The 26,030-nt window shown below is 40.3% G+C and overlaps 1 protein-coding gene across 2 annotated transcripts in view; it reads left to right on the top strand.

Annotated features, from left to right (window-relative positions):
- Positions 1 to 26,030, top strand: part of CDK19 (cyclin dependent kinase 19) — a 206,215-nt gene that overhangs the window by 139,176 nt on the left and 41,009 nt on the right. For both annotated transcript variants that reach the window (XM_075202923.1, XM_075202924.1), the window contains 4 exons: positions 12,358 to 12,501; positions 13,395 to 13,464; positions 14,987 to 15,059; positions 24,648 to 24,745. In XM_075202923.1, coding sequence (XP_075059024.1) covers positions 12,358 to 12,501; positions 13,395 to 13,464; positions 14,987 to 15,059; positions 24,648 to 24,745 — 385 coding nt within the window. The remainder of the gene's footprint in view (positions 1 to 12,357; positions 12,502 to 13,394; positions 13,465 to 14,986; positions 15,060 to 24,647; positions 24,746 to 26,030) is intronic.

The raw sequence follows: 26,030 nt of genomic DNA, 5'->3' as shown, positions 1-26,030 counted from the left end.
TGGACTGGAATTTGTTTTTAATTTCTATTCAGGGGTGGATTGGGCATAAAACCTACCAGAAGTTCTCCTGGTAGGCTGGTAGCCTCATTGGGTGACCAAATGTTTTTAGTTTTTTCTTTCCATTTTAAGAAAATAAAAATGATTTATTTATATTTAATCTGGCAGTCGAGGCGACTCATGGGGGGCTGGTCTGCCTGGATTATTTTTTTATTTTTTAAAGTTGGGTGCATTAATCCCTCCCCTTGCCTAGTTTTCAAAGTAGGAACAGTGCAGCCTATTGATACAGTGCAGTGTATTGACCTGGTAGGTCACTTATCAGAAACTCAAGTTTTCAGACAGAAACCCTGGGCACACAGTTACAGGCAGAGACCCTCTGCACACTTTTACTGTCAGAGACGCTGGGCACACATTTGCTGGCAGAGACGCCTGGCACACATTTGCTAGCAGAGGCGCCTGGCACACATTTGCGGGCAGAGGCGCCTGGCACACATTTGCTAGCAGAGGCGCCTGGCACACATTTGCGGGCAGAGGCGCCTGGCTCACATTTGCGGGCAGAGGCGCCTGGCACACATTTGCGAGCAGAGGCGCCTGGCACACATTTGCAAGCAGAGGCGCCTGGCACACATTTGCGAGCAGAGGCGCCTGGCACACATTTGCGAGCAGAGGTTCCTGGGCACACACATAGAGGAGCAGACACGCTGGACACACATTACAGTCTTTTGATGAGACTGAGAGGTAATGAGGAGGTTAAAGAATATGAATGGAATTAATTGTTGATGTGGTATTAATTTTTAATCAGGGTAAGTTAATGATTATAAAGGGGTTAATAATGTTAAAGGAGTTGTTATGATGAGGCTGGAGTTAATGATTTCATGATGTGAAGTTGGTATTGAGTAAAAAGGTAGTATTCCATTACAAACGCACATTTGCCATTAACATAGTAACATAGTTGATGAGGTTGAAAAAAGACACCAGTCCATTAAGTTCAACCTATTTTGGATCTCCTGCGATCCTGCACTTATATTTGAAATTAATCCAGAGTAAGCAACCGCCAATCTGTTTCAATTTTGAAAATCCCCCCAGACTCAATATTGCAATCCAAATTTTACCCTATATCCACTACCATCCTTTATTTTAAATTAAAGGTCGTATCCCTGGATACACCTTTCCGCTAAAAATTTGTCTAACCCTTTCTTAAACATATCTATTGAATCTGCCATCACAACCTTACCTGGCAATGAATTCCATATCTTGACTGCCCTTACTGTAAAGAACCCGTTCCTTCCATTGTTGCAACTATTATTACTACAGCCAGCACTGTTAGGAACCAAATAGGTATCAGCCAAAGTAACCAGCATCATCGCTAATCGTAATACTACCTTTTTACTGTTTATCTAAGCATACACGGCTTGAGGATTACCCTGTAATATTTTCCAGCTGCTTTTTGTCACTCACCGGACTGTGAGTGCCATTTCCCGTGTGTTCAGGAACCGTGGCCGTCCGCCATCCTGAGGGTCTGCGCATGTGCAGCCCTTATCAAACCTTCAGTATCTGTTGCTTTTAATTGATTGAATGATAGTAACATAGTAACATAGTTGATGAGGTTAAAAAAAGACACCAGTCCATCAAGTTCAACCTATTTTGGATCTCCTGCGATCCTGCACTTATATTTGAAATTAATCCAGAGTAGGCAACCGCCCATCTGTTTCAATTTTGAAAATTATCCCAGACTCAATATTGCAATCCAATTTTTACCCTATATCCACTACTATCCTTTATTTTAAATTAACGGTCGTATCCCTGGATACACCTTTCCGCTAAAAATTTGTCTAACCCCTTCTTAAACATATCTATTGAATCTGCCATCACAACCTTCCCTGGCAATGAATTCCATATCTTGACTGCCCTTACTGTAAAGAACCCCTTCCTTTGCTGGTTGTGAAATTTCCTCTCCTCTAACCTTAGGGGATGACCACGAGTCCTGTTTATGGTCCTTGGGGTAAAAAGTTCCCATGAAAGCTCTCTGTATTGACCCCTAATGTATTTGTACATAGTAATCATATCTCCCCTTAGGCGTCTCTTTTCTAAAGTAAACATGCCTAAACTGGCTAACCTTTCCTCATAACTTAATGACTCTATACCCTTTATCAATTTTGTCGCCCTTCTCTGAACCCTTTCTAGTTCCAAATTATCTTTTTTATAGAGTGGTGCCCAGAACTGTACTGCATATTCAAGATGAGGTCTTACCAACGATTTATACAGTGGCAAAATTACACTGTCTTCCCTTGCATCTATGCCCCTTTTTATGCATGCCAATACTTTGTTTGCCCTTGCAGCTGCTGCTTGACATTGAGCACTATTGCTAAGTCTACTGTCTACGAGCACTCCCAAATCCTTTTCCATTATAGATTCTCCCAAATTAATTCCATTTAATTTATAGATTGCGTTCTTGTTTTTGATCCCTGAATGCATAACCTTACATTTATCTGTGCTAAACCTCATATTCCATTTAGCCGCCCAATCCTCCAGTTTATTTAAGTCCCTCTGTAGAGAAGCTACATCTTGCTCTGATTTTATTACCTTACAGAGTTTAGTGTCATCTGCAAAAATAGAAACTTTACTCTCTAAACCATCACCAAGGTCATTAATAAATATATTAAAAAGGAGTGGTCCCAGCACGGAACCTTGAGGAACTCCACTTAAGACCTTTGACCAATTAGAAAATGTTCCATTTATCACAACTCTCTGTTCCCTATTCTCTAACCAGTTTTCGATCCAAGTACAAATTTTGATTTCTAGACCCAGTTCCCTTATTTTGTAAACCAACCTCTTGTGTGGCACTGTATCAAAGGCCTTTGCAAAATCTAAGTAGACCACATCTACTGTCCTGCCCATGTCTAAGTTCCCACTAACTTCCTCGTAGAAAGTAATTAGATTAGTTTGACATGACCTATCCCTCACAAATCCATGTTGATTCCCACTAATAATTTTATTGCGTACCAAGTAATCCTGAATACTGTCCCTTAAAATACCTTCCAGTAGTTTCCCCACTATTGATGTCAGGCTTACAGGTCTATAATTCTCTGGTTGTGATCTCGTCCCCTTTTTAAACAACGGCACCACATCTGCTATTCGCCAATCCCTTGGTACTGAGCCTGATGAGATTGAATCTCTGAAAATTAAGAATAGCGGTCTAGCTATTTCCGAGTTTAATTCCATAAGGACCCTTGGGTGTATGCCATCTGGACCTGGAGCTTTATTTATCTTAATATTCTTCAGTCGCCTTTGGACTTCTTCCTCTGACAACCAAGTATTAATTAATGGCATGGTTTCATTTCCATTTTTATGTATTACTCCTGCCATTTGTTCCTCTCTGGTAAATACTGAAGAAAAGAACGTGTTTAATATCTCTGCTTTTTCCTTAGTATCATTTATCAATTCACCCATCTCACTTCTTAGTGGTCCTATATTATCTTTTTTAATCCTTTTGCCATTTATATACTTAAAAAACTTTTTGGGGTTTGTCTTACTTTCTTTTGCAACGTGCCTTTCATTTTCTAATTTAGCCAATCTAATTTCCTTTTTGCATGTTTTATTACATTCCTTGTACCTATGGAAGGACTCCTCTGACCCTTCAGACTTAAACAATTTAAATGCACGCTTCTTCCTTTGCATTTCTTCCCTTACCTTTTTATTTACCCACATTGGTTTAGACTTAATTCTTTTACATTTATTTCCCATAGGAATGAACTTATACGTGTATGTTTCCAACAACATTTTAAAGACAGCCCACATTTCTTCCGTATTTTTTCCTTCAAAGGCTTTGTCCCAGTCTATGCTCTTTATAGACTCCTTTAGCATATTAAAATTTGCCTTTTTAAAGTTTAAAGTCCTAGTTGATCCCTTATACTGTTGTTTCTGGAAACTAATTTCAAATGAGACCATATTATGATCACTGTTTCCCAAGTGCTCCTTTACTTGAATATTTGATATTACGTCTACATTGTTTGTTATTACTAGGTCCAGTATAGTCCGGTTCCTAGTTGGTTCCTCAACTAATTGGGACATGTAATGGTCTTTTAGCGTGCTCAGAAACCTATTTCCCCTAGCTGTACCGCAGGTCTCAGTACTCCAATCAATGTCCGGATAATTAAAATCCCCCATAATTAAAATTTGACCTAGTTGTGTAGCCTTTTCAATTTGCTGTAGAAGTTGGGCTTCCTCAATCGTACTAATATTTGGCGGTTTATAGCATATCCCTATCAGAAACTTCTCTGAACTTTTTCCTCCGCTGGATATTTCCACCCACAATGCCTCTATATTATCACCAATATTCTCGTATATAACTTCCTGAATACTTGGTTTTAATTCTGGCTTAATATAAAGACATACTCCTCCTCCCCTTTTATTTACCCTATCCCTCCTGAAGAGAGAATAGCCTTCCAAGTTGACTGCCCAGTCATGTGTATCATCCCACCAGGTCTCAGTAATACCTATAATATCATACTGCTCATTCATTGCTACTAGTTCTAACTCCCCCATTTTACCTGTCAGGCTTCTTGCATTTGCAACCATACACTTAAGTCTATTGCCTCCCTTAGGTATTTCTTTTTGCTTTAAAAAGGGCCGCTCCTTATCGGCTATGCTTCCCTTTCCCCCCTCTCCACCCCCTTTACTCTTGTTAAATTCCTCCTTACTACTCTCAATGTCTATCCCATAAATACTTGCTTGCCCCTCCCCCCCGGAGCCTAGTTTAAAATCTCCTCCAACCTTCTAACCATCCTCTCCCCTAGCACTGCAGCCCCCTCCTCATTCAGGTGCAATCCATCACGACAATAAAGATGGCAACTGACCGAGAAATCAGCCCAGTGCTCTAAGAATCCAAAACCCTCCTTCCTACACCAATCTTTTAGCCACGCATTAACCTCCCTAATCTCCCGCTGCCTCCCTGGACTAGCGCGTGGCACAGGTAGTATTTCCGAAAATACTACCTTGGATGTCCTTGCCTTAAGTTTGCGACCTATGTCCCTGAAATCATTCTTTAGGACACCCCTTCTTCCTCTAACTCGGTCATTGGTGCCAACATGCACCAAAACCGCTGGGTCATTCCCAGCCCCTCCCAACAATCTGTCCACCCGATCCGCAATATGCCGAGCCCGAGCACCCGGGAGACAACACACTGTTCGGCATGCACGGTCCCGGTAACAGATTGCCCTATCTACCTTCCTAATAATTGAATCCCCTACCACCACAATCTGCCTGGGTCCCTGAGTAACTTTGGTCCCCTCTGTGCTGGAGAGACCATTCCCCTGGTTGCTAGAGGAAGCAGTGTCATCCAACTCTACCAATTCTGAACTGCCTTCCACAGTATCTTCATCCAATCTGGCAAATCTGCTGGGATTGCCTAGCTCAGAACTGGCCTGCCTCTTCCTCCCTCTGCTACCCCTAGTTACTGTTACCCAGCTGCCTACCTGTGCATCCTCCTCTGTCTCTGCTCCACCCTGCTCAGATAACGCATCAACGGTGAGCTGTAAACTCTGCTCCAGGTTGGCAATGTCTCTCAATGTTGCAATGGTCTGCTTTAGATCAGTTACCTGGGCTTCCAAAGAGACCAATTGCTCACATTTCTCACAGAGGTATAAACCTTGGAACACTTGCTCCACGTGTGCATACATATGACAAGATATGCATTGAGTGAGATCATCAAGCCTGCTACCACTCATCTTATTATGGCTAACCTAACTTCTTATAGCCCACAGTGAACTTTAGTACTAGCCTTTCCTAGCCACTTACCAGATTAAACCCCTTCCTGGATTCAACTCCTTAATGGAACCAACTCCACACTTTAAACAAAAACAGCACTTGAAATCAAAAAAGCAGTGAAATCACAAGCTCAATGAAATCGCTTGCTACCTCCTGTTAAATAGAGCTTGCACTAACCAGCTGTATCAACTATGCAATTAAACCACACCCACTAGCTCTAACACACACCCACTAGCTCTAACAGGCAACCCTCCCTATTTAAACCACCTGTGATCATTACCTGGTTGCCTGATCTTGGAGTCTCATTCCCCATGAGCCTCTGAAGGTGTTCCTGTGTTTCCTCGTGTATTCAGCTCCAGCTGATTCCTGTTTACTGCTATTGTGGTTTCCAGACCACTTCTACTCTCCTGTGTTCATCGTGCCTGCACTCAGCTGATTCCTATCTGCTACTACTACCGGACTCCAGTTCGTCTCAACTCTCCTGTGTTCAGCGTGTCTACTCTCCGCTGCCTCCGTTACTACTACAGGGTTCCAGACCGTCTCTACTCTCCCGTGTTCAGCGTGCCTTCTCTCCGCTGCCTCCACCACTACTGCTGGATTCCAGACAGCCTCAACTCTCCCGTGTTCATCATGTTTCCAGTTTCACTTACTACTGCTTCCTGAGTATTGCTTCGTTGATTCTGGATTACCTGCCGTGCGCTGCACCAACCTGATTACCGCTTCCACCCTCCAGGGGTCTCTCCTCCTGCCGGCCTTCAGCCGTTCAGGTATCCCTGCACGTCTCTCTGACAGCCTGCTCTCCTGAACCGCGGTATGCATACTTTTCATTGACTTTGCTTTTGTATTGCATATCCATCTGGACTGAGTTGTGTTCTTCTCCGGAGTCTCCTATCCACTGAAGCTATTGTTACCATTGACTCTGTATCCTATTACCTGGATAGCTATTGTGACTTTGTATACTTCAAGCAGCGCTTGTCAGTTATTGTTGTATTGTGGATATCATCGTGGGATCAAGTTCTGTGTGCCCCGTGTATACTCTGCTTTACATTCATCTCCTCGTGCCCCTCCTCACATATATATAGCAGTGGTACAACTTGCTGACGCAGACCACTGACTCCTGTTCCCTGTGACACCAGTTTCAAGTATCCTCTCACATAAGCAGTGGTACAACTTGCTATACGCAGACCACTGACTTCCCCGTTACCTACCTGCACCTGGAATCCATTCCTTCACTATAGACAGCGGTACAACTTGCTATTCGCAGACCGCTGACTCTCACTACCTCCTCGCTACTCCTGGACATTCCTCCTCACTATAGCAGTGGTACAACTTGCTATACGCAGACCACTGACTCTCCTCACGTTTACTTGTCCATCTGGTTCCTCGTGTACATTTATCTACTCATTACCAGCTGCTGCTAGTCATAGACTTTCCTCGAGCATTCTCTCACCATCTGCTGTTTCTCCTGTTCCGTTGTCACCCTGCTACCAGAGTACCATAGTACCAGCTACATTACTCTGGTAAGTCCATCATCTGGTGATATCCTGGGCAAAGACTCCTAGTGCCCGTGACACTTTTTTAGCAAGACATTTACAACTATATATCCAACTTGCCAAATTGTGCGCATTTCATCCTGGGGTGGTATTGAATGGAAGTCACAAAAATGGTCTTTGAAATATATGGCGGTCACAAGGATGCTCTATGTATTGTATGGTGGTCAAAGCAATACTCTCTGTATTTTATAGAGGCCACTAGGATACTCTCTGTTTTGTATGACAGTCATTGGAATGCTCTCTATTCTATGGCAGACTCAAGAATGCTCTCTGTATTGTATATGTATCACTGATACTGGCCAATATATCATGCAGAATAGTATGTGTCTGATTCATTAAGGCACGCAAAATGAACGTAATGTGTGTTTTGCATGCCTCAATATGCATGTCCGCATTGAACTACAAGCGAATTTGAAGAAACGTCTCTTGTGGAATACGGGTGTAGGTACACTCTGCATATACAGCACTTGCTGTATTGGGACAGACGCAACATAATGCAGGATTCAAACAACACATATGTGCAATATAAAGTCCCAGGAGAATGCACAGGTAAAAAAAAGGCAAAAACAAAAAGATTCAATTACTGTGCCGTTAATAATATAATCATGAATGAGAAAATATTAAAAAAGCATTTTTATACATGAAATTCATTTATCAAGATGTTGATGCTTGCTGTACATAAAATGCATTTTTACAGCTTTTGATTGCAAATTCATGTTGTAGCATACATACGAGACTGTTATCCCTATCACTCGGCATTTACACCTGCCCTGTAGCTGCTGCAAGTGATACGACCGAAAAACACATACTTTAGAAATGCCCAAAGCTTGAATCAGATGCTGCTGCGTGTGGTCAACCTTGGCACACCTTTACTGTACATTGGCTACATGCATACGCCCCTTCCCTCACCCATTCCACCCATGAAATCGTAGGCTGTTGACACTGACCTTTGCGTTTGAAGATGAATTGGTTGTACTGACTTATAGGTCTTTTCTGAGCAAACACAGAGCAATTCTATGCAAAATATGGCACATAATGGCATTTACGATCCATAATGAATCAGGACCTAAATATTTTGCAATAGATTTTATATGGCGCATCCATGAGAGTATTTTCATTTAATTTGATAAAAAAACATTTTTTAAATTGTTCATGATGGTGTGTTTACAGGTAATCACAGTTATATTTAAAAGTATGTATTTTTTTTAATCTTTGCCCCCAAGAAGAGGTAGAGAGGGCACTCAGAGATACAGAGGATATTGGGAAGGTGGAACCTCTTCTTGGCGGTAAGGGCACAAACACCACCATGGTTGGGACAATCTAAGATTTTGCACACAGGGAGACATAGGTAATGTTTTATTTTTGTTTTGTTTTTTCACAATTTTTACTGCCAGGGAGACTTTTACTGCCAGGGAGACTTTTGAACCGGTGGGAGACCCAACTGCTATTAAATTAATGCTAGCATTGGGGACTCCCTTCTGCTTGATTAAGCTGCTCTACTCACATAACCTTGATTAAGGGAACTCTACCCACTGGTGTGCTGACTCTGTCGTCTTGTGTTTGCTCTGCCTACTAGTGTAATGCTTTGCCTACTCTTGTGTTAGCTCCACCAACTGTGATAGGCTCTACCTGCTGTTTCTGTCCCTCAATGCATGTTGCATGCTTTGCCTAAAACTGATTGGTTAGGGCTAAAAATATGCTAACTCCTGTTGCTTTTGTATTGGCTCCATCTACCGTTGATTTAGTCCAGCCTATATTGGGCCACTCAGACTTTTTTTCAGTTCCACTTTAAGTATACAATCTGCCCCTGTTCATATTGCTTTTTATTATTATTATTATTATTATTATTATTATTATCATTATTATTGAATTATTTATGTACTTTTCAGATGTTCTTATTAGATCATGCTCATCTTTTAACCTTTACTATCATTAATAAAATATAATTTAAAGCTTAATAAGAAGTTCACTGAAGCTAGTAGTGGCATATTATTATTAGAAGAACTGTGAATATACATACATATATATATATATATATATATATATATATATATATATATCATACTTACCAACTCCCGGAAACTCCGGGAGAGGGGGCGTGACTGGAGGGCAGGAGGGGGCGAAAACGTAATTTGCGTTGCGGGGGGCGGGGCCAAAATGACGCTATTGGCCTCGTCCCGCCTCCTCCCGCGCGATTCTCGGTGTGAGATTGGGATGCGGGAGAAATGCCAGCGAGCCCGGGAGACTGACCCGAATTTCTTTCCGGGAGAGTTGGCATGTATGATATATATACAGGGGGATTCAAAAGTCGCAGTACACCCTTTTATTTCAAAAACTCTACAGGAAATTGGGAAACCTGAATACTCCAGTAAGGTATGGGTGACGTGGTCTATCTTTTACGGTATGTACCAAACATGGGTGCCATCTTGAAATCGGCCAATCGGCCCAATTCCTGTAGAGTTTTTGAAATAAAAGGGTGTACTGCGACTTTTGAATCACCCTGTGTATATATATATATATATATATATATATATATATATATATATATAATCCAATCATTTAGCCATGTGCGCCAAAGTGTTTCTTCTACTATGCGAAAGATATGCCACCGCTTTTGTTCCATCATTATATGTAACTGCAACATGTTTCTGACGTTAAATCGGTAGATGGTAGATCGCAAAATATTTTCAGTTTTTAAAGTAGATCACAGATTACAAAAGTCTAGCCATCCCTGCAGTAAAGGGGTGTATAAAAAAGTAGTATTGATTGAGTCGCATGCTAAAAAATATGGACAAAAATCATGTAAGACAAGTAAAAGAAACACTGCATACAGAAAGTAAATGTAAGGGTGCAGACAGTTATACAAGTCATACAACTATATATGGATACTAAGTATGCATTTAAGTTTAGTACAAAACATGTATTTCTTGAACAATGCATGTAAACACTAGTAAGCTGATCATATACAGAAAACCTTATTAAAACCATATAGTATACTTGCAAACTCTCCCGGAAAGTCCAGGAGAGCTGGCAGTTCTCTCGGATCCCAAAATGAACCTGCTAAAATGATGCGATTCACAGGGAATCGCGTCATTTTGGCCCCGACCCCCGCGAAAAATCGGCATTTTAGCCCTCTAGCCACACCCCTCTCCCGGATGTTGCGTACTGGAAGTAGGCAAGTATGCCATATAGTAACTCATGTGAAATATAAGTGCTGAAAAAGACAATACAATACAACAATACATGTCCATGCCTCTCAGACGATCTGCAGCACACTAATTTCCTAACAATGACAATCTGATTGGCTGTAAGTTGCCCATTTCAAAACAGAGTGCATGTTGGCAAACAGGAAATTAAGAAAGATGAGGAAAATGTGTTCAGGCTTTAATCAAACAAACCTTAAAAATAAGGTTAAATGTGCTCCCCCTTTATGACATCAACCTCACTTACCACAGGTATATTCTCTGCATAAAAGTACCATCAAATATATTGTTTTATGTTACAATTATTATATGCCATTCTCTTTATGATGGTAGAATTGACCTTTCCTTTAATCTGGCAGATATAAATGGTGTTCAATATCACAGATTTTGTTTGCCATGTTGAGAAATCTCAGAGTTACCGTAGTCTACAAACAAAATTCTCCAATAGCATCTAAATACCAAGTTATAATGTGAAGGGGAGATGGTTGTTGCTCCCTTCACAACCCTTGATAAATGTACATGGCCTCATTTAGGTTTGAGCGCAATTTTTGCAAATGTACACACAAAATGTGAGCTAATAGCTAATAGCTAATAGCATCAAGATAAGTGGTAGGTGTTGGGGTAATATGTGAAAAGTAGTTTCAATATATGTTTTTAGTGTATGGCAGATCCCAGGCAACCATTAACTGCTTAGATAAACTGGTGCTTGGGAAACTTCAAGCATTACCATGTTCTGTGATTCAGGGACCTGCTACTTGTATTGCCCAATAGCAAAGCATCACAAAGTAAACACACCTACACCATATTAAAATACCTTTATTTGAAATAAAGACTCACTCAATCCCTCGTAGTATTATTTTTATTATTTGCCTAATTCTCACGGTATCTTCTTCTTTCTTCTTCTTTTACTTTCCCTTTCTTCACTCTTCTTTTTCTTCTTCTCTCTTCTTTTTCTTCTTCTTTGATCTGATTGTATTCTGATTTGATCTGAGTTACTTGTATCGATGACTTTCACTGATATAAATCAGAGCAGCATTTTTTTATTCAATCAATCAGAGCAACGTTGCTCTGATTGGTCACTTGCAGCAGAGCTGTAGCTAGAAATTTATTTCAGTTTGCCCTGGTTTGTAGATAGGCAAGCAGTGCATCATTTTTAACCACTCAATTATTGGATAAGTATTTTGGATTTATTTGGAGTAGTATTTTGCGTTTAAATGTTGTACTTATGTCCGCCTCTAAATGAGGCCCACACTACTTAACATTGCTGTTCTGGTTGGGTTTTTATAACTTAGCTCTGGCTGTTTTGCACAGTTATACTAAAATGTATACTGAAATCTATAATATGCTCCCTCATAAGCACTCTTTGGATTCGTTTGTGATTTCTATTCCTACAAATTATTATCTGTATTTAAAAAATGCTTTTGTACTTAACCTTTTTGCGTGGCTATGTGTCTTTCAGGACTTGTATTGTGACATGATTCCAATAGTTTTTTCTTTGTAACTTATTCTGCCTATACTTGTTGTTGCCAGGGAATATGGCTATTGCCCCCAAAATAAGTGGATCCCAGTAGTGAGTTTGGGTAAAACCATTTATTTCATATATCAATATTGTACGTTATTCAAATATGTGTCCTGTATAAAATATATTATTTTAAATTCTAATGTGTATTAGTTCTTTCCTCATTTAGGGTTAAAGTAAACATGAATTGCATAACATTTTTTTATCACAAAGTAACAACTACCTATGTAAAGTCTACTTTTTACAATGTCACAGCTATGTTGACCTTGCCTAAGATAGCATGAACTCGTCCAAATACATATTGATTTTCTGTCAACAGATATTTGGGCTATTGGCTGCATTTTTGCTGAATTGTTAACATCGGAACCAATCTTTCATTGTCGTCAAGAAGATATTAAGACAAGTAATCCGTTCCACCATGACCAGCTGGATCGTATATTCAGTGTTATGGGGTTTCCTGCAGGTACTTTTTCAGCGATCTTATGCACTGTGACCAGTTAAGTACATCAGTAGAATGATGAATTTAAAAAAAAATCCACATATACTAGTTTTAATATATATGTTACTGAAAAGAACTTTACTGGAAGTAAAGTATTATGAAGCTCCTCGCAGTTAATAGTCTACAAGGTTGCATTTCTTGCATACATTGCTTTGCATCATTCATATTATATGTACAACTATTTTTCGCACATTTTACATTGCTATTTAAGCAGAGGCAGTATAGACCTTGAAAGGTCTGGTACTTAGACTCTCATGTTTATTTAGATGTGGTTAGGTCATCGGTCCATTAGCTGTATAATAATGAAGAGATGCCATGAAGTCTGATGGCAGTTGCAGACAAATGAAGATGCTATCTTTCTGGGATTTTGCCAAGAACAGAGTGTTCATTCAACAAATAGCAGTTGTGTGATAAACCCTATAAGGAAGAGAAGTGGGGAATAGCACCTCAGACATTGATATTTCAGCTCTGAGAGGTGTCAGGACAGTTGGCAGCACATATACTTAGCATATCCTTTCTATCTAGTGTAACACTGGATCTTCAAATACTGAATCAAATGAGAGCAAGGTGTATTCTAATATTAAAACAATAATCCCCGTAGATTCCTGCACTGTACTACACTTGTTTTGTTCAGTACAGATATTGTGTCCTTTATATAGAATGCTCGGTACTACAACATACTAAAACATTTACATGTAAAGAATATCCTGTACTCCTCCACACTGCCTCCTCATTACCCTGTGTAGCAATGGTACTCATAATTTTCTTTCACGATCCCTGATACAAAATCCCATACCTGTACATTTGTTCTGTCTTATTTGACTTTCCAGTAAAACAATATATTCCTGTTTTTTTAGATAAAGACTGGGAAGATATCAGAAAGATGCCAGAGTATCCCACGCTTCAAAAAGACTTCAGGAGAACAACGTAAGACTTTATGAAATTCAAATATATGAACCACCAGTATCCAAGATGTCTGTGGAGCTCAAAGAGTTCTGCCTATTGTATTAGAAAGCTGTGGCTATTTAGAGCTCAGTAGTGTATCCACTTATGAATGTACATTTGACAAAATTAAGGTGCACCCTGCACATAAAGGTACATCCTGCAAATTTGACACCCAGTTTAGATGTAATTGGTCTTAAATGGCAGTATTTATGTGATCAAAACAAGAAGCCCTTCTGATCAACATATGATTAGGATCTAAACTTAACCCCAGTTATATGATGACTGCTATTTGACTTTGTGCGCAGTCAACATCTGGTCACAATAATGCTGGTTACACACTACAGTGTATTCAGTTCATTAATGGGCCAATCAGACAATAAACGACCGGTGGTCCCGATATCACAGTAGCGTGTGTCCTGCAACAATGAATGATTATCATTCCAAAGCCCATTTTATCATTAAATGTGATTTTTAAACTGAACTAAATATCTCATTCAACAAGATGTGTATGCACTCACAATCAGAATCATGACCTTGTCGGGCGATGGTTATGACAGATGAAGAGCATAGATCTGCAGGTAATCGTGTACAGCGGGTATAGTTTGTACACATGAATCCGCATGCTGATCTGGATTTTTTTCCTGTCATTGGTAAAATCACTAATACTATTGCATTGTTAAAATTTCCCTGTAGTGTGTACCCAGCCTAAATGTGCCCTATAGGATTCAGCCAAAGACCAAACAGCTGGATTTGTCTGATTTTACCAAAATGGACATATATATGGCAGCTTGACAATCTGGTACTCCCTCTTATGGTGGTCATAAAATTGTTTTGGAAAAAAAAACATTTGTGGAACAAATGTAACCATTACAGAGAAAAGGAAAGTTACATTTAATCTACCCTAACTAAATAACAGTGTGTGTCTATATGTGTGTGCTTTGTGTGTATATATTCTGTCACTGCAAAAAGCCTGCAGAATAAAAACAAAGATACTGTATTGAATGAATTGAATGTATTGAATGCTGGAATGATGCTTTACTAACTAGAAAGCTATAATCCAAGCTCAATGAGTCATCCAAACAGGCCCATCAATCATATTGCAATTGACTTCTCTGGATGGTCAGAGCACTTTGTGCAAGCTGCAGACACATTCACTCTGTGTGTGGGATCTAAGATGCTATAATTGATCTATTTACATATACTGTTAAGTTGACAAAATTTCCACAGCCATTGTAAAATAATTTGAATAAAGAAGGAAAAATAATAGATGTTGAGGATTCACTTGAAAGGCATTGCTATTATGGGTTGATATATTATGGGTTGATTATATTATATTTGGATCAAGTGGACCAAAAGTATTGCTGTCAATAGGAATTTTGGAAAACAGTTTGTGGAGACTTATGATATGTGTCTGTCTAAAGTAAAACTGATTGCAAAGAGTAAAACTGGCTATCTCTTAATAAAGACCTTGCCACTTTATACGTCTGATTGAAATATTTTGCAGGTACGCTAACAGTAGCCTGATAAAGTACATGGAGAAGCACAAGGTCAAGCCTGACAGTAAGGTTTTTCTTTTGGTAAGTGAGCCGCTTAATAGAAAAAAGCACATAATCAATATTTTGCTGTTATAAATCTGCAAATGTACCCCATACTCTATAACAGGAGTGGACAAAATAATGTAGATTTCGTGGTCTGCAATCAACTTTAGGAGCCAACAGGATCTCTTACGGAGTCAGGGAAAATGTGCATCCAATGACATTCACAGAAATGACTGACAAAAGTTAAACAGTAGTCTCTTTCACAGGATCTTCCAACCCTGCTCTATATGGGCCATGGCTGCAGCATGCTCAGGTCAATGAACTCTGACATGACATTGTTCTCTGTATTTGAGCATGTTGTTCTATAATCTAGGAATCCTAACATTGATAGCATGTCCATTTCTCTCTGATGGGACCAATATTAGCTAAAAAAAAATACATCTTATTTACAAGAGATTTTCATGTTGATTTCTGCTACAACAAAGATAATAGAATACAAGATTGCCACAAAAGTGTATTATGTCCCTCAATGTATGCTGCATGCAGGGACATTGTGACTATGATGTAATGTGTGGCATTATAGTAGGGCTGTAGGGCACTTTTTCGCAACCAACTAAATATCTGATGCTGGAGACTGTTTTACATTAAGTTCATATAGAGAGATCTGTGCATATGTAAGGTGGTGCAGGGACAGCATCACATGTCTTTCCCCAGTCAGCATTCTAAATGGAGTTACGCCTGGCTGCATCCAATAACATAACTAGTGCCCTTCACTAATTTTCACATAAACTTTCAGGAAGAATTTAGCCAGCAATATAGTGTAGACCTGTTGTACTACCTGTTGAATACCAGCACACTACAAGACTGAAGCCGAGCAACTGACTAAAAATGTAATTGGACAGTTATAATTTGCCACACATTGAGTAATCTCTGCCACCAGCCAGATAGATGGTACAGTAAAAACTGATAGAACTAATTTGCAGCAGAATGGTTTATAGACACAATGCATGTTCAAAAATGATGGCAAAAAAAGTAAATGAGTATGAGTAATGAGTATAACAGAGCCATGGCCATCGTGTTGAGCCGTTGCCCAATATGTACAGTCCTTTGCCTAGCATAAAACCCTCAAACTCTTTCTCACATGGCACAGCGTGTGCTCAGTTATGAAAGCCTCATGCCCAATGTTCCATGCCTACCTTATATATGCCTGTGTCCAGCATAACAGCCTTATGCCTACTACAGTCCTTTGCCCAGTATATACTGCCTTGTGTCCTGTGAAACACAGAGCTTATGGTTCAATGCGCTGATAACACATCAATATTATGATTATGGAAAAACTTACCCATAGCAATTCAAACTCCATAGACGTGTTCCAAACCATAGTTTTATCCAGTCCCTGCGTGCACTAGAATTGAATTGAGAAATATATTTTTTTTCTTAATATATGGTATGTTATACTTTCACTGTATGTTTGTTTAAAACTTTTATTGCCTGCCATTAGGGGTTGATATTGTCACGAGCCGTGGCTCCACTACTGCCCGCTGCGGCTTGCTCCTGTCTGCCTTTGGCGTCCCAGCCATAACCATGATGACCGGGACGACACCCACACGTCCCGTCTGTCACCAGGGCAACAGCCGGGGCGCTTCTATCTTTCACCGCTGCGGCCCCTGCTAATCTGACAGCCGGGCGCGTGCGTAATGGGGGTCAATCCATTTACAGCCTGCTGGGCTGATTTGTTCACGTGTGGGTTCTTTGTTTTGATTTGGTCATCTGTGTATAAAAAGCAGGGAAGGCTGAACCATCCTGCCGGTTATAGTTTGCAGTTTCTGTTTCCTGACCAGCTCCTGTATTCTGCATCTACCATTATTGAATTACCCGTGTTTAGCCCTTGTCTTTGTTTTTCTGGATCTTGACTCTTTGCCTGTTGCCCTGACCACGGTACCTGCTTTGGACCTGAGACCTCGGCCTGTTTCCTGACTACACTTCTTCCATCACCCACTAATCAGCACTACGGTACGTTTCACAAACTTGTACTACTCTGAGTGTAAGACCTGGGGGCATCCGAGTACCTGTGAGCGCGTCAAGCTCTACGAGAAAGGCAGCTACTATAGGTGAAGACCTCTCGATCTTGTCCTCCAAGTTTATGATAATACTGATAGCTGTAACATTATAACCGGCCAGTGAAGTATTGGAAGAGTTCGCTTCCATGGATGAAAGCGGGACGAACTCCTCTCCATCCCACGTACTGGCAGGCCAGATTCAGACCCTATCACAAATGGTCCAAAGCCTGGCACAGCGTTTGTCTGCCCAGGAAGAAGCCTCCAGGACCTCGCAAGCCCAGCAAGGCAAGGCTCTCCAGGTCCTGTAATGGAGCCCAAATTGAATCAACCTGACCGCTTCTCCGGTGACAGGGCCTCTTTTTGCAATTTTAAGGAGAGTTGTAAACTTTATTTCCGCTTGAGACCACGCTCTTCTGGTTCTGAGCAGCAAAGAGTCTGCATCATTATCTCTCTGCTCCAAGGTGATCCTTAGTCCTGGGCGTTCGGCCTTCCATCTACAAATCCTTTTCTGCAATCAGTTGACGCCTTCAATGCCTTGGGTATACTATATGACGATCCAGACAGGGTGGCCTCGGCAGAGTCCCATCCTAGAGCCCTGAAACAAAGGCAACGCACTGCCGAAGAATACTGTACTGAGTTTAGGCGATTGTCCACGGATAGTGAATGGAACGACCCTGCTCTCTGGAGTCAATTCCACCTAGGTCTCTCTGAACAAATTAAAGATTCGTTAGTGCAGTACCCTACACCGCCTTCTCTTGAAAACCTAATGCAATTCATGACTAAGATTGACCGTAGGTTCAAGGAGAGAAAAGCGGAAAAAGATGTGTCCATATCTTCTGGCTTTCTGCCAATTCCTTACTCCACTCCACTAGACGCTCCAGAGCCCATGCAGTTAGGTGCCTACCGTCTCTCTCCAGAGGAACATTCATGACAACGCTCTCTGGGCCTCTGTATGTATTGCGGCAACAAGGGTTATCTACTCCATGCCTGCCCTAATAAGCCGGGAAACGGCCAGCCCTAGGCGCTGGGGAAGAGGTGCGCCTAGGTCTCCAAATAATCTCTTCAGAAAACTCTCTTCTGATTCCGGCACGTGTAGTCTTCAGTTCTCAATCCACTAATGTCTCCATTTTCCTTGACTGTGGTGCAGCGGGTAACTTCTTGGATCTCCAGTTGGCACGGACTCTCGGAATTTCTTCTATCAACTTGAACTCAAACATCACTGTCTGTGGATTGGATGGTAATCCCCTATCTGGGGGCAGAATTCTTGCCAAGACTCCTCCTATTCAGTTGTCAGTGGATCCCCTTCATACTGAGGTGCTTCCATTTTTCTTGATCTCATGCCCTTCAGCTCCATTGATTCTAAGGTATCCTTGGCTTCAAAGCCATAATCCCCTCATCGACTGGATGAAGGGAGAGATCCTTCGTTGGAGTCCTGAGTGTTCGTCTACTTGCTTGATTTTACCTCTCCAAGTTCTTCAGCCTGATCCAGAAACCGTTCCTGCTCCATACCAAGAATTCCGCAATGTATTTTTCATAAGGAAGGCAGATTCTCTTCCTCCTCATCTCCCTTTTCTCTCTATTCCCGAGACTCAAGTGATGGAACAATACTTGAAGGAGAATTGACAAAAAGGATTCATTCAGTCTTCTAAAACTCCTGTGAGAGCCGGTTGCTTCTTCGTAGCCAAAAAGATGGCAGCTTGCGGCCTTGCATTGATTATCACGGTTTGAATAAGATCACGGTCAAGAATACATATCCTCTTCCTCTGATTTCCGTATTATTTGACCAACTCAAATCAGCCTATAACCTGATACGGATAAGAAAAGAGGACGAATGGAAGACAGACTTTAATACTCACTCCGGACCCAATGAGTATTTAGTCATGCCATTCGGACTCTGCAATGCTCCACCAGTGTTCCGGGATCTTATCAATGATGTATTTCGGGAGTTCCTAGGCAAAACAGTCGTGGTTTACCTGGATGACATTTTGATTTATTCACAGTCGTTAGCCCAGCACCGCCAGCATGTTCGGGAAGTACTGCAGAAACTTTGCCAGCATCGATTATATGCGAAGCCTGAGAAGTGAGTTTGAAGTTTCCCGTGTGACCTTTTTAGGATATGTAATCTCATCCGAATTTTCCTTGGATCCAGATAAAGTCCGGGCGGTTCAGGACTGGGTGCTTCCTACTAATTTAAAGGCCTTCCAGAGATTTCTGAGGTTTTCCAACTATTACCGAAGATTTATACGGTCCTTTTCAACTATTGTAGCACCCATTACTGCTCTCACTCGCAAAGGTGCAGACACGGCTAACTGGTCTCCAGCAGCATTGGCCAATTTTTCAGCCCTAAAGGATGCTTTTACCTCTGCTCCAATTCTTAGGCACCCAGGCCCGGAAATTCCCTTTATTGTTGAGGTAGACGCCTCAGATGTGGGAGCTGGCGCTATACTCTCTCAGAAAGAGCCACAGAGTCAGAAATTTACCCCTGTGCATATCTTTTCCGAAAATTCTCACCCGCTGAGATCAACTACGATGTGGGAAACCGTGAGTTACTGCCCATTAAATGGGCCTTTGAAGAGTGGCGACATTAGTTGGAGGGCGCTACCCATCTGATTACCATTTTCACTTACCACAAAAACCTTCAATATATCCAGGCAGGTAAGACCTTGAATCCTAGGCAAGCTTGCTAGGCCCTCTTCTTTACTCATTTTAAGTTCATCGTCACCTTCCGACCAGGTTCCAAGAACATCAAAGCTAACGCTCTGTCTCAAAGTTTCCTGGCCTGCCATTCTCTGCCTCCAGACCCACAGCTCATCGTACCTTCTTGCTCGATTCATGTAGGTTTGACTCAAGACCTTGGAGCTACGCTTCGCCAATTTTAAAGGATTGCTCTTGCTCAAACTCCCGTAGGCAGGTTATTTGTTCCCGTTCATCTTAGAAGATTGGTACTTGCTGAATGTCATGGGAACAAACTCGCAGGGCATCCAGGAATATTTAAAATCATTGAAGTGTTATCACGTTGGGTTTGGTGGCCCACTTTGTCTTCTGATGTTAGAAGCTATGTTCAGGAGTGTGCCAGAAGCAAATCCTCTAGAACTCGCCCATCGGCTCAGTTGGTTCCTTTACCTATTCCAGTTAATTCATTCACACACCTCTCTATGGACTTCATTGTGGATCTTCCATGGTCTTCTGGTCACAATATCATCTGGGTGGTTGTGGATCGTTTTAGCAAGATGGCTCACTTTATTCCGTTGCCCAAATTACCTGATGCTCTGACTGTGGCTTCCAGTTTGTCGCTCAATTCTGGAGGTCTTTCTGCCGCCTTCTTGGGGTAAAGATTAGTTTGTCATCCGCTTATCACCCGCAATCCAATGGACAGACAGAACTAATCAGTCCTTGGAACAGTTTCTGCGGTTGTACATTTCTAAATTCCATGATAACAGGTCTACTCTACTCCCGTGGGCTGAATTCGCTTATAACAATTCTTGTCAATTCTTCTCAACCTGTATTTCTCTCTACTCTCTACTCTCTCTAATCTTTGCTGGATTCTGTACTAGGATGCCCTCTACGGCCTCACGGATCAGAAATATTTGGATGAAAGTTCACTCCACATTATATCAGGCATCTTTCAGATCCAAGTCTCTATCAGACCGCCATCGTAGAGTTTGCCTTTTAAAAGTTGGTGATAAAATGTGGCTGTCCACCCGAAATATTAGACTCAAACAGCCATGTAGGAAGCTTGGACCCATATTTATCGGACCATTCACAATCATTAAAAAAATTAACCCTGTGGCATTCAGACTTCAATTGCCCCCATCTCTAAAAATTCCAAACACCTTCCACTGCTCTCTCTTAAAACCTGTTGTCACCTCAAGTAATTTAAAACAGCACAGGTCCCACAAACCAAGGCCAGTTTCTGTTGATGAAGACCGTGAATTTATTGTGGAAAAAATCCTCGAGAATTCAAGGGCAGATTCAGTTTCTTGTACATTGAAAGGTCTATGCCCCGGAAGAACGATCATGGGCTCCGCAGAGGCGTCTCCATGCTGACAAGCTCATTGGAGAGTTCTTTAGGAAATTTCCTAGGAAACCTGGATGTCGGGGTGCCTCGACCCCTCCTCAAGGCGGGGTACTGTCACAAGCCGCGGCTCCACACTGCCCGCCGCGGCTCGCTCCTGTCTGACTTTGTTGTACCGGCCGTCACCATGACGACTGGGACGTCGCTTCCGCCCACACGTCCCGGCTGTCACCGGGGCAACAGCTGGGACGCTTCTATCTTTCACCACCGCGGCCCGGCTAATCTGACAACGGGGCGCGTCCGCAATGGGGGTCAATTTATTAACAGTCTGCTGGGCTGATTTGTTTATGTCTGGGTTCTTTGTTTTGATTGGGTCATCTGTATAAAAAAAGGGAGGGCTTAGCCTCCCTGACGGTTATAGTTTGCAGTTTGTTTCCTGACCAGCTCCTGTGCTTTGCATCTACTGTTATTGGATTACCCGTGTATGACCCTTGGCTTTGTTTTTCTGGACCTTGATTCTTTGCCTGTTGCCCTGACCTTTGCTACGTTTCTGGACTCTCCTTGTTTGGTGCCAGCCCTGACATCTTGCCTGTGCCTGACCACTGTACCTGCTTCGGATCTGAGACCTTGGCCTGTTTCCTGACTACGCTTCTTCCATCTCCCGCTACTCAGCAGTACGGTACGTTTCATAAACTTGTACTACTCTGGGTATAAGACCTGGGGGCATCCGAGTACCTGTGAGTGCGCCAAGCTCTACGGGAAAGGTGGCTGCTATAGGTGAAGACCTCTCCATCTTGTTCTTCAAGTCCATGATAATACTGATAGTCAAAACAGATATCACATGTGTTTTTACCCATATATAATCAGTGTGTATTCGCTCCAAACAAGTGGTAGCTAGTGTGTTTAGTTTAAAGTGTTTTTTATTACAAATTTATAAAAAAAATAATACAAAAAAATACACTGCACCATATTTAGGTGACTAAATACAAATAGCAGCTCCTACTTATTGTGAAATAGAGAAAGGTACCTTTCTCTATTTCACTATAAGTAGGCTATTCAAAAGATAGCATCTTTTAAGGAGTAATATCATTACAGCATTTCACTTGGAAGGGCATGCGCCATTCATTTAAGTCAATCTCTATATAGAAGCTGATATTTGTATTGAGTTACCTAAATCTGATGCAGTGTATTTTTTCAATGGCTTTTTCTCTTGCATGTTGCTAATTTTTAGATGCAATATCCATTTATCTGTCAATTTCAAATAGCTCTTTTATACTCTATTAATTAGGAAATGAATAGAAATTATAATATCTTTATTGAGAGATTAATAATCTAGGATCTCTTAATTATTCACTATTGTAATTATTGATTCACCACCAGATATACTCAACATAGCGAGGCGGGGCAGCAGAAGCTGACAATTTTAAACACACTTCTTGCACCTTTGTCACTGTTTATTTTTGTTTTTAAATATTTCGCTACTGGTGGCTTATGGGCCATTTAGGGATCATTTTAATATATACTCAATAAAGTTTTTTATTTTAAATTTTTTCTCGATCACTCTAAGAGTGCCCCTATTCATATTTCATGCTTTCTTTCTTTTTTCTTCTGTTATTTTGTAGAATGTACTAAATAAATGATAACTAAACCTGATTGGTTGCTATAGGCAACATCTCCACTTTCCAGAAACTCGCAGCTTGATACATTTACCCCCAGGGCTAGATTTACTAAACTGCAGGTTTGGAAAAGTGGAGATGTTGCCTATAGCAACCAATCAGATTCTAGCTTTCATTTATTTAGTGCATTCTACAAAATGACAGCTAGAATCTGATTGGTTGCTATAGGCAACATCTCCACTTTTTCAAACCCGCAGTTTAGTAAATATACCCCTCAGACTCTAATATCATCACCAAGACTCCTATTCTCTTGGTCTTTCGATTAGTATTGTAGTAGGGCCTTTTTTGGGATGAACTGTTTGATTTCAGATTACCTGATATTTCATCAATGAGAGTTGTTCTGTCCTTATTGATCCTCATTGATGTAGGACGTAAAGAACCATAGGCCTCATTGTACACATGTAAAGGACATTTCCTGGTGAACAGTAGTTGCTTAGTTTTATATTGTCACCAAGTAGCTTAAAAGCCTTTTCATTGTATGAAATCAATGAGACCGCAACAGTAGAAATCATGGTGAACAGTGAAATGATGTATGGAGAGGTTAGACTTACTATGTTTTATAGATATTTAGTTATAGTGTTACTTATATTTTATTTGAAACATATACATATTAAGGTAAAACTTTCAATATTCGTATAGTTAAACCTAGTATGCTTGAAGCTATATTGTTTGGTCTAAAGTAAATAACAAGTGTCTATCTGTCTTCATTATGTATAACTTGCATTAGGAAGGTAACAGAATATTTGCTGATAACAGCTTTGCACTTCGATTTTAGAAGATTGCTGTGTCAGCGCCATTAAGACTCTGCATGGTTAATCTTGTCATATATAATTGTGCTCACACATGTTCTAAAACCAAGATGTTTACAAACCACTATCCATTTCCCGAACATTTCCCAGAAATGATGTTCTTTTCCAATAATCATATATATAATTTTACAACTTATGAGAAAATGAATTATTCAACCCCACAGTTGGAGCTTTGAAGAAAATATAAATGAATATATATTGATTGCGAAGGACATTGCAGCTATTGTTGGCACTACTACATACGTATAGAAAAAGTAATGCTATTCATGGCTTATAGTTCAAGCACAGTGCATTGGGTGTAAGTGTAAATGTTATGTCATAACTAGGGTGCAATGATTGGAATGATGTAAGCCACAAGAACATTTACATTTTGTAATATATGAGGCAGAATGCCTCCAGCGCTTCCATAATACGACTTGTTCTGATCAATTAATCGTAAACATGCTATAGAGATAAATACACATGCATCTGCTACTGATAATGGGAACATTCCCCTAGATTATATAAAGTCCATTAAGCAAGGGTTTTTTGAGGCACCTTACTAAACAACAGAAGACATTAAAAAGTTAGATACATAGGAAATTAAGACCAAAAAAAAGGAGTAAATGTTGTCTGGGACAAACCATGTTACAATGCAAGGGGTGCAAATTAGTTTATTATTTTGCACATAAATTAAATACTGGGTGTTTTTTCATGTAGCACACAAATAATTCATAGCTTTATTTTTACACTGAAATTTAAAGTTGATCTAGGACATGCCCTACCCAAACTATAAATCTGTCCCAGCGTTTTACATTTACTTCCCCCTCCAATGCAACATGGTTTTGCCATGGTGCAAAGTTACTCCTTTTTTATGCTTTGCTCTCCTTAATGACTTAGGACCGTAGCGTTGCTAAATACAATTTAGCTACTCTAATTCACAAAAACCTATGTATTTTGGCAGATATCTAGGCGCATGTAAACTGAGGCACAACATGTTTTGTCCGTTTTGCACTTCCTAAATTACTTCCTGTGTGTTTTAATTTGTGCTTATTTTTTTTGTATTTCTGTAATCTTGCTTTATGCAGCTTCAAAAACTTCTTACTATGGACCCCACAAAAAGGATAACGTCAGAACAAGCGTTACAGGATCTCTATTTCCAAGAGGATCCTCTGCCAACATCTGAGTATGTGTTCTTTGTTTCAACTGGGTCTCTTTTTACAATCTCATGTACAATAAAAATTTAAAAATGTGTTACATTAAACACCAAGCATGCACATTTACTTGCTTATCTCTGTGGCAGTATTCTGAGTCTTGTGACGCCCGAGTCTCTGTTCTTGCTCCTACATTATTTGGCTTGCAGAGTATAGCACAGTGCCTTTGACATTGATGATGACATTGAAATAATATGTGCCTAAATCATGGTGATAAGAGAGGCCATCCTAGACTTTGTTATTAAATATTGTGCACTATGGAAAATAGACCTATGTGTCTACATTTTAAAGATGAAACTGCTCCACAAAGCCTTTTGACAATATAGTTAAATCATTCCATATGCGCTTAACATGAGCTTTTCATGTCTTAGAATTTTTTACAGCTTTCATTTTGTCCGTAGACAACTTGTGTGAAGTTCAAATTAATCAGATCTCTAACTCTTATGTTTGACATTAAAAAAACATAATAATATTAAATGGAAAATAATAACTTATATCTAACACTGTCTTTTCAGATAGGGGCTCATATTGCTTTTAAAAGAAATATATCATCCCCAGAAATAGCCTAAATAAAACCCGTAAGACACATCTGTACAGGGTATAGGACTGGGGGCCTATTTATCAATGTGCAGCTAAGGCTGATTGTCTGTCGTGGGTTGTAGATAGAAAATACCTTATCAACACAACTTATCAATAAAATATCACGTTGGCACCTGAGCAACACTCCAATGCCTCAGCGATACTGGCCCGGAGCGGTAAATGTTAACAACTTTGCCAGGCCAGTCTCAGGGATATGCGAATATGTGACACAGCTAACTAGTTGGCTGTGCAACTGAAAGCCCATACTTATATTTTAATATTTTTACACAAATAAAATAGGCTTTATTCAAAGAATAAAACATTTTTGTATGATGTTTTTCTCTTATCACCATCCTGAGGCCATAGGGCTTTTTTCCCTTGAATAACTAGATCACTATATACTGTAAGTATGTGGCTTTTACCTGACCTTTATTATAAAATCCACCTTTTTAGCCTTTGAAAAAATTTAATTTTAGTGTACATTACTTAAAGTAACTTTTTTGACCTTTTTGTTAGATTGCTTACTTAATTATGAAACAGGCCAAATCACAATTTTGATCATTAGAGAAACTGATATATATTAGTTTATGAGTCTTTCAAACAGCAATGTAAAATGTATGACGTTTATAAATTAGTAAAGTTATTTTGTCCTCTCTGTGCTTACTGACTGCATTTTAT

Source organism: Mixophyes fleayi, chromosome 3 (assembly GCF_038048845.1).
Source record: "Mixophyes fleayi isolate aMixFle1 chromosome 3, aMixFle1.hap1, whole genome shotgun sequence".
NCBI lineage: Eukaryota > Metazoa > Chordata > Amphibia > Anura > Limnodynastidae > Mixophyes > Mixophyes fleayi.
The sequence above is the reverse complement of the archived record's forward strand: the minus strand, read 5'-3'. Positions and strand labels throughout refer to the sequence as shown.